The sequence below is a fragment of the Tubulanus polymorphus genome, chromosome 8 (assembly GCF_964204645.1).
Source record: "Tubulanus polymorphus chromosome 8, tnTubPoly1.2, whole genome shotgun sequence".
Classification (NCBI taxonomy): Eukaryota; Metazoa; Nemertea; class Palaeonemertea; order Tubulaniformes; family Tubulanidae; genus Tubulanus; species Tubulanus polymorphus.
In genome coordinates this window covers 13,379,841-13,394,714 of record NC_134032.1, presented here as the reverse complement: position 1 = coordinate 13,394,714, position 14,874 = coordinate 13,379,841, and the positions used below count along the sequence as shown (strand labels likewise).

General features: G+C 38.1%; 1 protein-coding gene across 4 annotated transcripts in view; it reads left to right on the top strand.

The window, feature by feature from the left end:
* LOC141910172 (doublecortin domain-containing protein 2C-like) overlaps positions 1–14,160 on the top strand; it is a 30,128-nt gene extending 15,968 nt beyond the window's left edge. Inside the window, exons 6-14 of one of the 4 annotated variants that reach the window (XM_074800898.1) lie at positions 866–991; positions 1,667–1,791; positions 2,400–2,518; positions 5,514–5,579; positions 6,035–6,355; positions 7,096–7,134; positions 8,364–8,432; positions 9,335–9,403; positions 11,003–14,160. In XM_074800898.1, coding sequence (XP_074656999.1) covers positions 866–991; positions 1,667–1,791; positions 2,400–2,518; positions 5,514–5,579; positions 6,035–6,355; positions 7,096–7,134; positions 8,364–8,432; positions 9,335–9,403; positions 11,003–11,032 — 964 coding nt within the window. In that variant the 3' untranslated portion in view covers positions 11,033–14,160. The remainder of the gene's footprint in view (positions 1–865; positions 992–1,666; positions 1,792–2,399; positions 2,519–5,513; positions 5,580–6,034; positions 6,356–7,095; positions 7,135–8,363; positions 8,433–9,334; positions 9,404–11,002) is intronic. The other 3 variants (XM_074800901.1, XM_074800899.1, XM_074800900.1) reach the window with 3 other exon arrangements.
* The last annotated feature ends 714 nt before the right edge of the window (positions 14,161–14,874 follow it).

The following is a 14,874-nucleotide window of genomic DNA, read 5'->3' as shown; positions in this document are numbered from 1 at the left end:
TAAATTATTGCCGCGGCTTTCGCCGCTGCAGTCGCTGCACTTCCAATGCCACTGAATAAATGATATAGGGCTTGATAGGAAATGATGTCAGTTGAACTAAAACATCGATTATCAATCCAAATTTACACTGTATTGATTCATTACCGAAAAGTCTTCTCTAAACAAATTGAATCACGGTAAAAAAAGAGACACAAAATTTTCTTGAATGAATCAAGGTTAAGCATATATCTCCATGCCAAGCATAGAAAAAACTATGTCATGGAGGCTGAAACATATCGTTGAACATTCAAATCATGGAGTCACCTTTCTCTGTTCTCCTGCATACTAAGAATACTTTTTGGCAATCCTTCCATACAATGTAAAAATAAAAATGAAAATCAATGTTTTAGTTCAACTGCCCCAATATTAAGCCCTTTTAAGACCTATCACATATGTAGATCTTAGGTAGAGAGTCTAGATAATTCAAAATCCATAGAAGCAAAAACAGTACAAATCTCATTTTCTGATGAGTAATCTATATTTATTATAATCTATATTTATTATAGCTAATGTTTTTGGAAGTAACATTATCCCCATTATTGTAATTAGCATCGTCTTATTCTATATAAATATCAGTATGATATGTAAATTTAATCACTTGCGCTATGCCTGAAGAGGGGATTATGTAACTCCCGAAAATGTTCGCTTTAATAAATATCTATTACTCATTAGAAAATGAGATTTTTACTGTTTTTGCTTCTATGGATTTTGAATTATCAGATATGTTCTACTATAACTGAGCTAGGCCACCCAACGCCCTCTCAACGTTGTAAAACACTTAGTATAGCTATCCTTATTTGATTCGTGGGTTTATTCATTTGTCTAGGCGATACGACGCCCTGAAGTATGATCGCGTTGCCATGTTACAACAAAAACGAATGCGCAAAAATCGAACGGGTGGATCGACGAGCTCCGGAGAATCGAGTACGAAAAGCGGAGAACCTCCAAAAAAGTACGTTCTGCGTGTGGCGTAAAAAACAATCAGTAAAACTATGATTTGACCTTTTCATCATTCTCAATAACTTCAATATTTTGGAAAGATTGATTTAATTTCTAATCTATATTTATTCAATAATCATCTAGGCCTATATTATCTATAACGTTTAAAAGGGATGAAAATCTTCTGACCATAGATGGATTTCCGACTTTCTCTTTTATTTTATTCATTCCTGAGATCAGTGTAAATCGCCTCAATCGCGCACGTCACATCGGAGCGCTCCGTAGTTAGGAGTGCTGCTTAAGACAGTTTTTGGCAGTAATTAGCAAATTGTGGAGTCGGAGAAACCAATATGGCGTCTCATTCGAAAAGCGACTCTAATTCGGAATATTTTCCGACTTTTTCAATATCGGCCATTTTTATCTCTGCGTTTAAGGAGAATGAGGGTGATGAACTAATCACATCTTTACTGAATCGTTGGAAGTTAATATTGAAAATTGATAAACTTCGGTAATCGTAATTTCACTAAGTCAAAAAGGATGGGAAGGTTCTCATGAGCGAGCTTAGAAAGTTATGAAACTGGCAAGATTTCTGTATTGTAAATCGAGCCCCTATGATCTCTAAACGAGATGTATAATATCTCTGAAATGATATAGAAAATTGATGACATTTTTTCCATTCCTCTCAAAGGAAAACAAATCGAACTTCGAAAAAGAAAGCAGCAACGACGACGACGACAAACAAGAAAGATGATGTGTTCCACGCGAAAAATGAGAAGAAACAAACAAAAGCGAAAGAAGTGGATTATGACAGAGGTATGTATTGAATTTACTTCAAGAGCGGATAGGAGGTAGTTTCCAATGAAGGCGAGATAAATTCTTCGTTTATCCTGTACTAGCGTCACCCCTGGTGTGATCTGTATGAACATGAACCCCAATTTTTTTCACTTGATTTAGTAACCCCTGGGTCCAGTTTCATGAAAAAGTTTAAGCTTAAATCAGTTCAGTTTGAATTGCTGTCCTCATTGAAAACATGAAGTAACCAATGGTGATCGCACCAAAAATTTAGGTTTAACTTTATTGTGAAACTGGATCCCGGTCCTCTTTCTGAACAAATTGTCAAATTGATAATTGTCAAGTTGATAATTTTCATCTCAAACTCAACAGTGAAGACTCAGCAACTGACTGTAGCAATCTTGACCCAGTTCCACAGTTCTGTGTGAAGATTTGACTTAAAAATGAACTGATCTTAACTCGGAGTAAACCCTAACTCACAACTGTGGAACCGGGTGCAGGGATTCTACTCATGGCAAGTGAGGATCCACCAGGTGTTGCTAGTGTGCAGTAGGACATCTGGTACTGTGACCTGAAATCTGCAATCGTACACATTGTTGGTTATCATTGGAGTTATTTCGTCGTTTCAGATGACAGCGGCGTTTACAAAGCGAAGACTCGCGATGAGGATAAAGCCGAAGAGGTAGAGGAAACGAACGATACGCAGGTTGAGTTACCAATCGATCAGGTCGAAGCTGAAGAAGTGAAGGTACGATACGTTATAAATATCCTCTCATTTTTCTCATTCGAATTTTAGATTTTCATTCATATGATGCTGGCATCATTTTTCTCGAGACAAACTTCTCACTGTTCGGTTATTTTAGATGAATTTTCTTACAAATTCATTATTGATGCTTTCTTTTTTGCATGCCTGAGAGTGGTGGATCCAGGGGTTGCACAAAACTTTTTCGCAAAAAGTCCTTTCAATTCCTTAATTTGAAAGTTCTAAAATCCCTATCTAATTTGTGAGTTGATAACTACTTTGAACGACCCAGAGCGTGTCTATGCGTCTTACTTTGATTTGCGCACCCGCTGCCTGCAATTGTGGATCCACCGCTGCCTGATATTATCATCAAATTTTACTATGTAGCTCTTTTTCTCGAATGTTTTCATTCCTCGGAGCACGTTTAGAGAAAAGAAGAAGTTAGTTCTCTTCATCGTTGCCGCTCTAATCTTTTTTTATCTCGCACTTTTCTTCTCCGCGCTTGCTTTCGTGAATAAAAGGACGATAAACGGTTGAACGGGCCACGCGATGACCGTGATCATGACCTTGACCTCGATGAGGACGATTTCGTTTTCGATAAACCGAAAATGCACATCCCAAAATCACGAAACGACAAGAATTTTTTCACAGACGAAGATCAGATTTCGAAATCGAACGTGGACCTGAATCCTTTTCCAGTTTTGCCAAATATATGTCCAGAATCGAGTCATGAGTCGGCTGCAGACGGATTTGACCAGTTGGCTGCAGACGGATTCGACCAGTCGGCTGCGGATGGGTTCGACCAGTCGGCTGCAGACGGATTCGACCAGTCAGCTGCAGACGGATTCGACCAGTTGGCTGCTGACGGGTCTGACCAGTCAGCTGCAGACGGGTCTGACCCTGATCTCGCGCGAGAAGCCGACATCGAATTTCCGGCTTTGAAAACCGATGACGACATGACTCCGAATAACGACGGTAGCGTCGATAGCGGCATAACCGCCGATATAGATGGCGTTACTAACAATCTTTCGAACATCGCCCTCTCCGATCAAGAGACCAGCAATAATCATCTTGTCGTTTTCGAACCGGAACATCCCGATATCCCGAGGCGTACGCCCGATGTTTTACGCGTTTCGAATAACGATCGAAATACGTTCGATTTCGAAATGCCCGGAGGTTTGAATCAATTAATTCAGGCCCAAATTCATCATCGTTCGACGTTTTCGTCCCCCGACCCGGAGCCGACCGCTTGGAAGGTATCGTTAAAAATGTTTTTCAAATGATACGGTAATAATCTCGGCTTAATCTGAAATTAATGCGGTTTATGAGGAATTTAAACTTCATCATATCTCGGGCAGGTTTCGATTGAACGTGTTCCAGTTTAGGAATATCAATTCTCTACCCGGCCGTTTCTATCAGGTTTACAGATTGGCCAAAACAAAGGCACCATGAGGGAATTCTGAATTGGAAGAGACCAATCAAAACCAACCAAAATCTCTACGAGCTGCTTCTATCGGATTATACTATTCTCGAATGGATTAAGCTTATTCTGGTCAGAAACAAACGCGAAGACCGATCTTAAGCTATTTGGTTAGCTATTGAACTGAGGCAGGAGGTCTCGATCTAACTTATTCTGGTTTAGGAATAGCATACACTCTCTACCAGCCATCCGGAGTAGGTAGAGAGAATTCTGAATTGGTAGAGACCAATCAAAATCTACCAAAATCTCTATCGGATTATACTATCCTCGAAACGATAAAGCGTATAATCTGGTAGAGATAAACGTGCCAGACGAAAATTCCAGAATCGGTAGAGACCAATCGAAACCTGCCTTACTTGGTTTAACTATCGTAATGATTCGGATTAAGCGGGGTTTACTGCACCGTAGTGATACACACGTACCTGTTCATTGTTACATGTTACACATGTTACATGTGGCTCAGATGTAGTAGCCATTTTACATGCACATGTTAGGTCCATATGAATCATATATACGCCTTAAGGCTTTGCATGCGCACTTGTATATCACCATGGAGGAGGGTATTGTTTACTTCGTCCTGCATCCCGCAACAGTTGATTCTTGAGCTCGTGAATCTCGATTACACCACCTCCACCACCTCCACCACTTCCACCACTTCCACCACCTCCACATGATACCTTTATAGATGTCTTGTTATCGTTTGTTTGTCAACCCCAGTGCTGGAGACTTGCCACACGTGATAGCAAAAGATAATCAGGAGACAAACAAACTTCAAGGTTCTGTCTTGTAACTCACTTGTTGTGTTTTTGCCAATTCAGTCACTTCAAAAAAAGAGCACCCTACTGCAAGACCTGTATTGGACATTCATAAATCCATTCACTTATCTGTGCCTTGGCAATCATCACTTGGTTTTTTCTGTCATCATTAGTAAATTTGTTTTAAATCTTTCTGCTTTTCGTATATGCTTCATGGATTCTCAATTCTCATCCTATCTAGATCATCAAGCGAGCGTAAATCCGTTGAAACACCTAGTAATCTTAAAACCTACCTTTTTCTAGACATGTATATTTTTAATCAAGTGTGAATGACCTTCTGTTTTTTTGTAAAGTGTCATGTAAAGTGCTGAGACTAATCTATAGTCCCACCCTATATAAATGAAGTTGTTATCATTACTAACCCTTTCAGTGCAGTATGTAAATAAGTGATGGACTTGGTATTATGATGTATTCATGTTATTAGTTCAAAAATTCATAAAGACTATGAATTTATGAATTTTTGGTTTTATATATCTCTATTGAAAGATGGCAGCAGATCTGTCAAATATAGTGAAATATTAGTAACTAACGATTCATCGCGCCACAGTGTAGGCTAAGCGGTATGCCTGTTATTCAACATGGTGGGGCAGGATTTTCTAACGTTTTAAATCACCATTTTCAGGAATCAATTACTCAGCACTGAAAGGGTTAAATAGAATTTATGAAATGCACTACTCATTTATCGATGATACAAATATTCTTGTAGGACGAAGAAGAAATCCAAGATGTACCGGCGGATAAAGAACTGACAAAAAAACCGTCAGAAGATGAGGTCAGTGTCTTATTGAACTAAACGTCGTTTGTTTAATTCTGCCTTGTTAGTTGCTTAAAACTACGTTCACTCAATTCATTGTTAGTTGCTTCAAACTGGGTTCACTCGCGGTTCGAATCGCACTGCCCCATTCTTCTGACAAAATTCTACACCGCTCGTGAACTTATTTATACCATGGCTGCGCTATTGTAGCATAGGCTTTGCTTCCTGAAAGGGTAAACGAGGCTCTGTCGTATGGCTATCTAATATTCTATTTTGGAGACGAAGCAAGGAACATTTTCCGAGAATACCCAAACTATGGTATTCAAGAGACCTCAATGAGGACCTCGAGAACGAAATTTTGTTTCTGTGGTGGCTTCGCGTCCAAAATAGATAAACCTGATTCCTGTATTGTTAGTTATAGCTGCTTCATGTTTTTCGAGTTTCGTTAGTGAATGTTTACCCTTTTCACGTAGGCGAAAAAGTTATCACCGTCCCCGCCCCCAAAATCTCAAACACCGCCTCAAAATGGGATGGCGACCCCTCCTCCGCGTAGAGAACAATCTGCAACTCCCGAAGTGGGCAAGCGTTCCGCGACACCAGCCGAGCGGTCAGCGTCTAAACAAGATCGCCAAGCAACACCAGCCCAGCGGTCTGCGTCTAGACAAGATCGCCAGGCAACACCAGCCGAGCGGCCTGCTTCTGAACACGATCGACAAGCCACGCCACCTATTGAGAATAAGGAGCGAGATTCGAGTACTTCGATCGCGGATGAAGTGAACAATGAAGAGGACGAGGTATTGATCGATTGAGTGGTGTCTGTCAGTCCTCAGATTTAACCCTCTAAACACCTTCCTAACACCTGCTTGACACATGTTTAACTTTTTGACACCTGCATGCTGACAACTGCATGTTACATCTATAACTTCCTAACACCTGCATGCTGACAACTGTATGTTACATCTATAACTTCCTAACACCTGCATGCTGACAACTGTATGTTACATCTATAACTTCCTAACACCTGCATGCTGACAACTGTATGTTACATCTTTAACTTCCTAACACCTGCATGCTGACAACTGCATGGTACATCTTTTCTAACATCTGCTTGACACATGTTTAACTTTTCAACACCTACATACTGATACCTGTATGACACATCTTTAACCATCTTACACCTGCTTGATTCATGTTTTTATGTCTCTGCACAATTAAATGTAATAAGTGTAATAATATGAAATAAAATGAATCTTAAAATGATGTCATCAATCTGCAGCCTGGAATCGTTCCATCTGACATTTGACGGTTCATGCAAAATTAATAGCTTATTTCTCAATTCGAAACCCTTTCTGAATGAATCGATGCATAACATCAGGCAGATCATCTGATTATTGATGAAATTATGCGGATCAAAATGTTGCACAGAGAGCATGTGTGACAGACAATTGGCAGCAGATTGATATCCACATTACTATAGTTATGATATTAACACAGTGAAAGTTTATAGTAAGAAAATATTTCTGTTCATTTTCAGGGAGAGAAACCAGCAGATGATGAGTCAGATGAAGCGAAGGTACGATAATTTTTTGGTTGAATTTCATGTGTTGTTAAATTTTTCGAATTAGCTTAACATAAAAACTACATGTATTATTGATGATATAAAAATCGCCTTCACTAAGAATGAAAAATGAAGCCTGAAATGGTTCCTTGAGTTTGTAGTTTCAATGCTTCTACTACATGTTATGTATAGGAAATAGTCCAAAACATTGAATAAACACTACAGGAAACGTTTCGAACTTGAATTTTATTCTGAGAACAGGACCTTTATATCAACTTAACATAAAAGAATTAACTTCAATCAAAAATGAATGAGAACGAAATTCATGAGATTTTTCTTCCGAGTTTTGCCCATCGTGGTAGAGCAAGGATTAAAAAAAGCGAGAAATCAATAACATAATTGAAATATCATTTATTACGAAGAATAAAAGGGAAAATGATGCTGCGACTAAAATTCAGTCGGTACAACGCGGGCGTAAAGCCCGTAAAGATATAGAAAAGGTACATTTTTTACGTGATCGGTAGTTACCTCATAGTTTTATTAGACAGACAGTGATGCCTTCAGGACCAGGATCCAGTTCCACGATCATGAGTTAGAGTCTGAATCTAACTTTAAGCTGCAATCACACGGAGACAATTCGTCCTGGGCCAAATTGGCACGAATCAGGCCTGGTCAAATTTGGCCCGTGCCTAATTAGAGAGCGCATTCACTTGTAAACCACTCATTTTATACTAAACAATGCTCAACCAAAGCGAAACGAGTCATTTCCGGAAAACCGGCATAGACCAATTTGGCATCCTGGTGAACAGTTGTTCAGGGCTAGAAATGTTCATGTGATCGCAGCTTTAGAATTTCAGTAACCGGTAGTTCGTTCCCAATGTTTCAACTTCTAGAGTTGAATTCTTACTATAAGAACTATGGAACTGGGTCCAGTTGATATATATCAGTACGCACTGACCCTTTCAGTCTCCATGAAATAGTCTTAAAAACTATGAATTGCACTCCATTTTCTAAATGTAGTTTATGTAGTTTTGGCGTAAATATCGACTTGCACCGTATATTTCATCAAATCAAGCACTTTTTAATCTACCATATTTAGTAATCAAAAAGTAGATAAAGTCTATCTAAAAATCTTAATGATTTATCATAAAACCTAATACGAATAATTTCTACAAAAAGCATAATCTTAATGAGCATATTTATAAAAAACATTTATTTCATAACGACAAGATATAAATTTTCAGTCAAATGCGGCAGCGACTAAAATCCAGGCAGGATATCGGGGATATAACACCCGTAAAAACATCAAAAAGGTACAGAAATATTCAATATGCATTAATCAGCATTCAGAGTATCTGTTTTGATCAGTTATTGCAGTGGCTTTGTCAATATGCAGTCCTCCTGAACAACCCCTTCAGACATTCGCCATAGTTAGAGTGTGAAATGTGAACGATCAGTTTTTGAAAGTGCGCTGATAAAATGTCTAATGTCTGGTGTTTGTAGTTCATTTTCAATTAAAAATGAGGTGAAGTACTGAACACGCGTGAAGTGCGCTGATAATACGTATGTTATGTCTTAGTGTTTGTAGTTCATTTTCAATTAGAAATGTCTGAAGTGAAGTACTGAACACATGTGAAGTGTGGATGATCAGTTTCTTAAGCCTAGCGCACATCGACACTGCGATTGGAGACAACTAGTTGCTACCGAACGATTACCCCGCGCACATCGAAATCTAGTTACAACCGGTCAGTTGCAGCAACTGCATGGCGCGTGTCGATCGTCGAGATCCAGAGCGCGCACATCGACGGATATGACTGCGATTGAGTACAACCAGTTGCTCAAAAGTAGAACATGGGCAACTGGCTGGAACTGGAGATAGATCGACGCTTACCAATCGTAAGCTCGCTCACATCGACACGTTCAAGCAACTGATCGTATCCAGCCAGTTCCTCTCATGCGCCGAAAACTGCCTTGCAACTAGTTGGCTTTAAAGTGTGCTGATAAAATGGTCTCACTAGTGTTTGTAGTTCATTAAAAATTTAATTTTTCGTTTGGTAAAATTTGACAAACAGTTGGTGGTCAAAGTATCGAATGTCTAAGGGGTGCAGGTGCACCATCTGAACGCTTTTGCTTTTCAATCGAGTGCTTTTCATTTCCTCGTCGACATCATCCGTTCAAATCCGTTCGTGATCGTGATATTTTGGTTTTTCTACAGGAGAACGAAGCGGCCACTCGAATTCAGTCGAACTATCGCGGCTTTAAATCGCGTAAAGATACACAGAAGGTAGTTTCATACGAAAACTCGCGCCATCACTAGCAGGGTGGCCACTTGCCCGGAAATCAGGGAAAAATCAGGGGATATTTTTTCTTTTAAAAAACCTGGACCCAGTTCCACAGTTGTGAGTTAAGATTTGACTCTGAGTAAACTCATTGAAAATGAACTCATTTTAACTCAGATTTAACTCTAACTCACAACTGTGGAACTGGATCCTGGGGATAGTCAGGGAATTTTGTAAAAACGCTAAAAGTCGGGGAATTTTGGTGAGATCGCGCGTATTATCAAACAGTTTCTGTCTATGTTTTACATATTTTACTGTTTATTGATCGGATTCTTAGAAGATCAAAACAATGTGTATGTCAGGGAAAAATTGGAGAATGCATTGTAAACCAAAAATATTGGCCACCCTGATCAGTGTATGTATCCGCTGCACCATTTGTGCCTCTTGTTTCTATCACCAGTGTATTTGTGTAGCTCACTCAGCACTGTTTGTTCCACCTGCTTCTTCTCAATGTCGAAAAACTCTCGACATAATTATTACCAATCGATGTCTCAGGTTTTCATGATCTTTCTCTTTTATTTTGTTCTTTCGATCAATCGTAATTATAGAAGTCTTTCGAGCATTCCTGCTGATAATCTATCGCAATTTGTCGACTAAATCTATCCGTTCACCTTCTATTCTATTCTCTTTCCTGTTCTATTACCATCCTCTCATTCCTGATCCTTCCTTGTCTTCCAAATGAGCAAAAACCTAGCACTCGCATTTTTGATAATAGTTTTATCTCGGTTATTACAATACAGGACCCAGTTCCACAGTTGTGGGTTAGAGTTAAATCTGAGTTAAATGTAGTTCATTTTCAATGATTTAACTCAGAGTTAAATCATAACTCTGAATTGTGGAACTGGACCCAGGGTACATCCCAACTGATAACTACACCCGATGTATATTGTTACTTGACTGGCTCTTCTATTTACCCAGCAAACTTTTCACATTGTGAGTTGAACACTTCTTAGTTATACTTTCGGCACAACAGCACCTTCACTCATTGATTACTCTTTTATCTATGGTTGCCATTTATGGTCACAAATCTTGACTAGTGATATCTGACTCAGAAAGGTACAGTTTACTCTGCTCAAGGCTCAAGGATCTTTTGACTTGAGAACGATATCATGAACGTATAAACTAGATATAATGTCCATGGTTGGATGTTACAGTAGACCGTTCAAATCAGGTCCTTCGACCAGAGAATGATATCTGAGTTGTTTGATAGAGTAGAGTTCACTTAAGTCAGTTCTTTTTGGAGGCATATCACAAGGTTTTTTTCATGTGTTGATGTTGCCCAAAACAATGTGTAAAAAGAAACGTTATCTTGTTTGAAATAGCTAGAGATGATTTAAGAATTTTGTGCAGTGCCTTGAATAACGGGCCTGGTGCGTCTACACTGCGGTGCGGTTTAACATTACTAATATAACATCAATAAATCACAATATAATGTACTAGCAAAGTCCATCACTGATTCATACACCGCACTGCGGCGTAGAACGGTTTAACTTGCTTAGTTTTCATTAGATTATTCTAAAATCTGTCGGTATTTTGTTTTCCAGTTGAAGGAGGAACAGGCCTCGGCGAAATAACTCGGACATCAACTTATTACAGATCGCAGTCAACTTTCTACCGGCTGAACAAAACTACGACGGTCGTTATAGCTTTAAAAACAAATAAACGAATATTTTAAGATAACAAAATAAAATTTCACCTACTTAAAAAAGAGCCTAATTAATCATAAATTAAGCAAGGCTATGTTTCACTATTTATCGACACTATTTTACGCAACAAATTAGCAATTGTTCAATTGAAATTAATTTATAGATATTGATGTATTTATGCCCGGTCATATGTTATTTATTTTTTTCGATATTAATTGCGGTTGATTTAATTTAATCAATTTTGATAATTTACCGACTGAAACAAATTTCGCAAGAATTTTCAAAAGAAGTTATCGAAATATTTATATGAATATGTTTCTGTTTACGTATGATTTATTTATATGAAGAATATGTTTCACACGATGTCAGGGGTTGTTCATATACGCATCCGCATGTGGGGGGTATTTGCCAGGGAGAGGGAGGGTGTTATTAGTAGGCTGCTCGTTTCACTCTGCGGAGTACTCCGAACAGTGCCATCTAGCGGAATTCTCGCTGCCCCACCAAATTTTTTGGAGTAGCAGAGTAGCGTCTGAGAGAGTCACGTAACCTGTTCTAGTGTATTTCTTTGCTTCGCACAGTGTTCAGAGTGAATGAAACGAGCAGCCTGTATTTGTTTGGCTTTGTGTGGATACACATATTGAAATTTAAAATTGAAAGGGTTTTACACAAATTTATATATCTATTGAATATACGTACGATTTACATAAATGAAAGCATAATAATAAGATTGATGATACTAATAATAAATATACGATGATTATATGTTCATAAAATTTATTGTATTTCATGATTTTTACACATGATTGTATTTCGATTGATTCTTGTGTAATTGATTCTTTTTCGATCGACTACTTTTAAGGTCGGGATTTAGATTCGAAGTGATAAACGCGTTGAATTTCGAGATAACTATTTTCTGGCGTGGCGCCATCTGGTGTGTCGAATCTGTATAGACATTATTTTATTCTTTGCACCTTTATTCATTGTTTAGATTTCGACAAAAAATCCATGATCCCAAAATAGAAGCATTCACTCTCTAGAGAGAAACTGAGGCAGGTTTTGATCGAATGTATTGCAGTTGAGGAATTCCGGATTACAAACTCACCAGCTGCAATCTGGTCTACAGATTTCTGGAATAGGTTGAGCGTATTCTGGTCGAAACGGAAGCGCCAGAAGAGAATTCCGGCGTCGGTTAGAGATGTACCTAAAAATTCTCTACCAGCCGCTTATATCAGGTTTACAGATTATGAAGCTATTCTGAAATAGAGCGTAATAATTCTGGTTGAAACGGAACGCGCACGAAATCAGTAGACACCAATCAAAACCTGCCCTATGAAGTCAACGTATCATGTAATTCTTACAATATTGTATATATATATATTAAATGGCAGCACAATTTATATATTTTATAGTATTTCACGGATTGTCTTCCAATCACACATTATTAACCCATTGCTCACCAGTCCACTGTATAGAGGTCTGAACACGTGAAGTTGTAGTTTGTTTTGGAGACTTGCTGTACATAGAAACTAAAGATAATCGGGGGGGTTTACAAACTTCATGTGAGTCCTGGCTTACTGTGTTTGACTGTTCAAAATGTGGTGTGGTCATGTTGTAAAAGCAAATGGCTGCAAGACAGCTTAACGCATACCGGTATACACATGTAGAAGAATATAAGAAATCTCCTTTATTTGATCTGTTCTCTGCTCAGCATTCAAGTTTCATTCGAGTAGTACATTCTTTGCAGAAAATCAAAATTGTACCCAATGATTACTGATTTGATTTTTGTTCACACAGAGCATGGGCGTATAAACTCCATGCACAGAGTAAAATATTTCAACTGTGGAATAGAAAGTTAGTTATGGACTTTTGACAATCGAAAAAATTTGCCTGCTCTCGTTTTGTGTCTGTGATACATTATTTACTGTTACTGCAGTTATTTTACGGTACCTTGAATGACCTGATTCTCGATGTAGAAGACCTTGATGTGAAGATTTGATAACTAAAATGAACTCAGGATCCATGCAGTTCTACAGTTGTGAGTTAGAGTTAACTCTGAAATCAGGATCCAGTTCTACAGTTGTAAGTATAAGAGTTAACTTGAAACTCAAGAGTCCAGTTCAGCAGTTGTGAGTTAGAGTTTCTGAACTCAGGATCCAGTTCTACAGTTGCGAGTTAGAGTCAACCCTGAACTCAGGATCCAGTTCTACAGTTATGAGTAAGAGTTAACTCTCAACTCAGGATCCAGTTCTACAGTTATGAATTAGAGTTAACTCTGAACTCAGGATCCAGTTCTACAGTTATGAATTAGAGTTAACTCTGAACTCATGAGTTCAGTTCTACAGTTGCGAGTTAGAGTCAACCCTGAACTCAGGATCCAGTTCTACAGTTGTGAGTTAGAGTTAACTCTGAACTCAGGATCCAGTTCTACAGTTGTAAGTATAAGAGTTAACTTGAAACTCAGGATCCAGTTCTACAGTTCTAAGTAAGAGTTAACTCTGAACTCAGGAGTCCAGTTCAGCAGTTGTGAGTAATCTTGAGAGTGAAAATTAGACAGTTGACTCTTAAAATCTTTGCAAATCTTAACTTTATAACTGTTGAACTGTTGTCCTGACATTTCGGATAGATTCTATCCATTTTCGGAGAATTATTCAAAATTGTTTTTGAATGAATCTCGTTAATTTGTTACACCTTCATATTGTGGTTCCCTTCTACACTTCATAGACTGGTACTAGTCTGAATTGATTTCTTCAATTTAAATATTTATGCGCACTGATGCGTACCTGTCTGTATGCGGTAAGGCGCAGTCCATCGTTCATCATATTCACTGTGATATTAAGATATATTTCGAAAATTTTAATAATTTATATATTATAAATAGATATCTATCATCATAATATTTCAATGTGGCAATCAAACAGTGTAATATCAATAAGTATATATTATATGCATGTATAAATGTATTATCGTTATGAATTATCGGTTAAGTTGTTATATTATATGATTTGGTATTGTAAACACTGATACGTGTGATGTACAAAAACGTACGTCGTGAATAAACTGGATTTTGTCAGATAAAAATAATATCCGTAGTCGTCCAATCTGTTTGACTTTTGGTTGATTAGAAGGACAGGAATTTCACACAAAGAATTACAATTCCCATAAAGGTTTTATATTTAGGTTTCGAGGACTACTTGTATCAAGAGGGACTCTATTTTTTCGTTAACTGTGGTTTCAAACTTTTTATGAACCGAATTTGTGAATAATTGAAAAGTTATGCATGAAATTCGTGATTTTTGACAGCGTCATGTGACATGAATTTTTGATAAAACGACATGAATCCATGATATGAGTATTTTTCATTGAAAGAGTGACGACTTGAAAATGATGTGACGAATTTTACAGAGACGAATTGAGTTTGACTGGTAAAATGTCAAGGGGATTTTGGTCTTTATCAGTGTAGGATTTCACCAACACAGATTTTCTTAGACGGTTTATCATTTATTTTTTATGCAGCATCACAATTTGTTCTCTAAGCCTGGTTCGAACCGGACTCCTTTGCCCATCCACTCTTCAGCATTCTAGTCACAATGGACCAGGTTCGAACCTGATGGGACACCCGGAAAATGCTCGCATGCCGCAGTAGAAATGTCATCTGTGGCAGATTTCACACTGTCAAGTGCTGCCCCTTTATAAAACAATAGCGGTGAAAGTGCGAACTAACTTATTACTCGCGTACCACAGTAAGAATATTGACAAGTGCCGGTCTATGA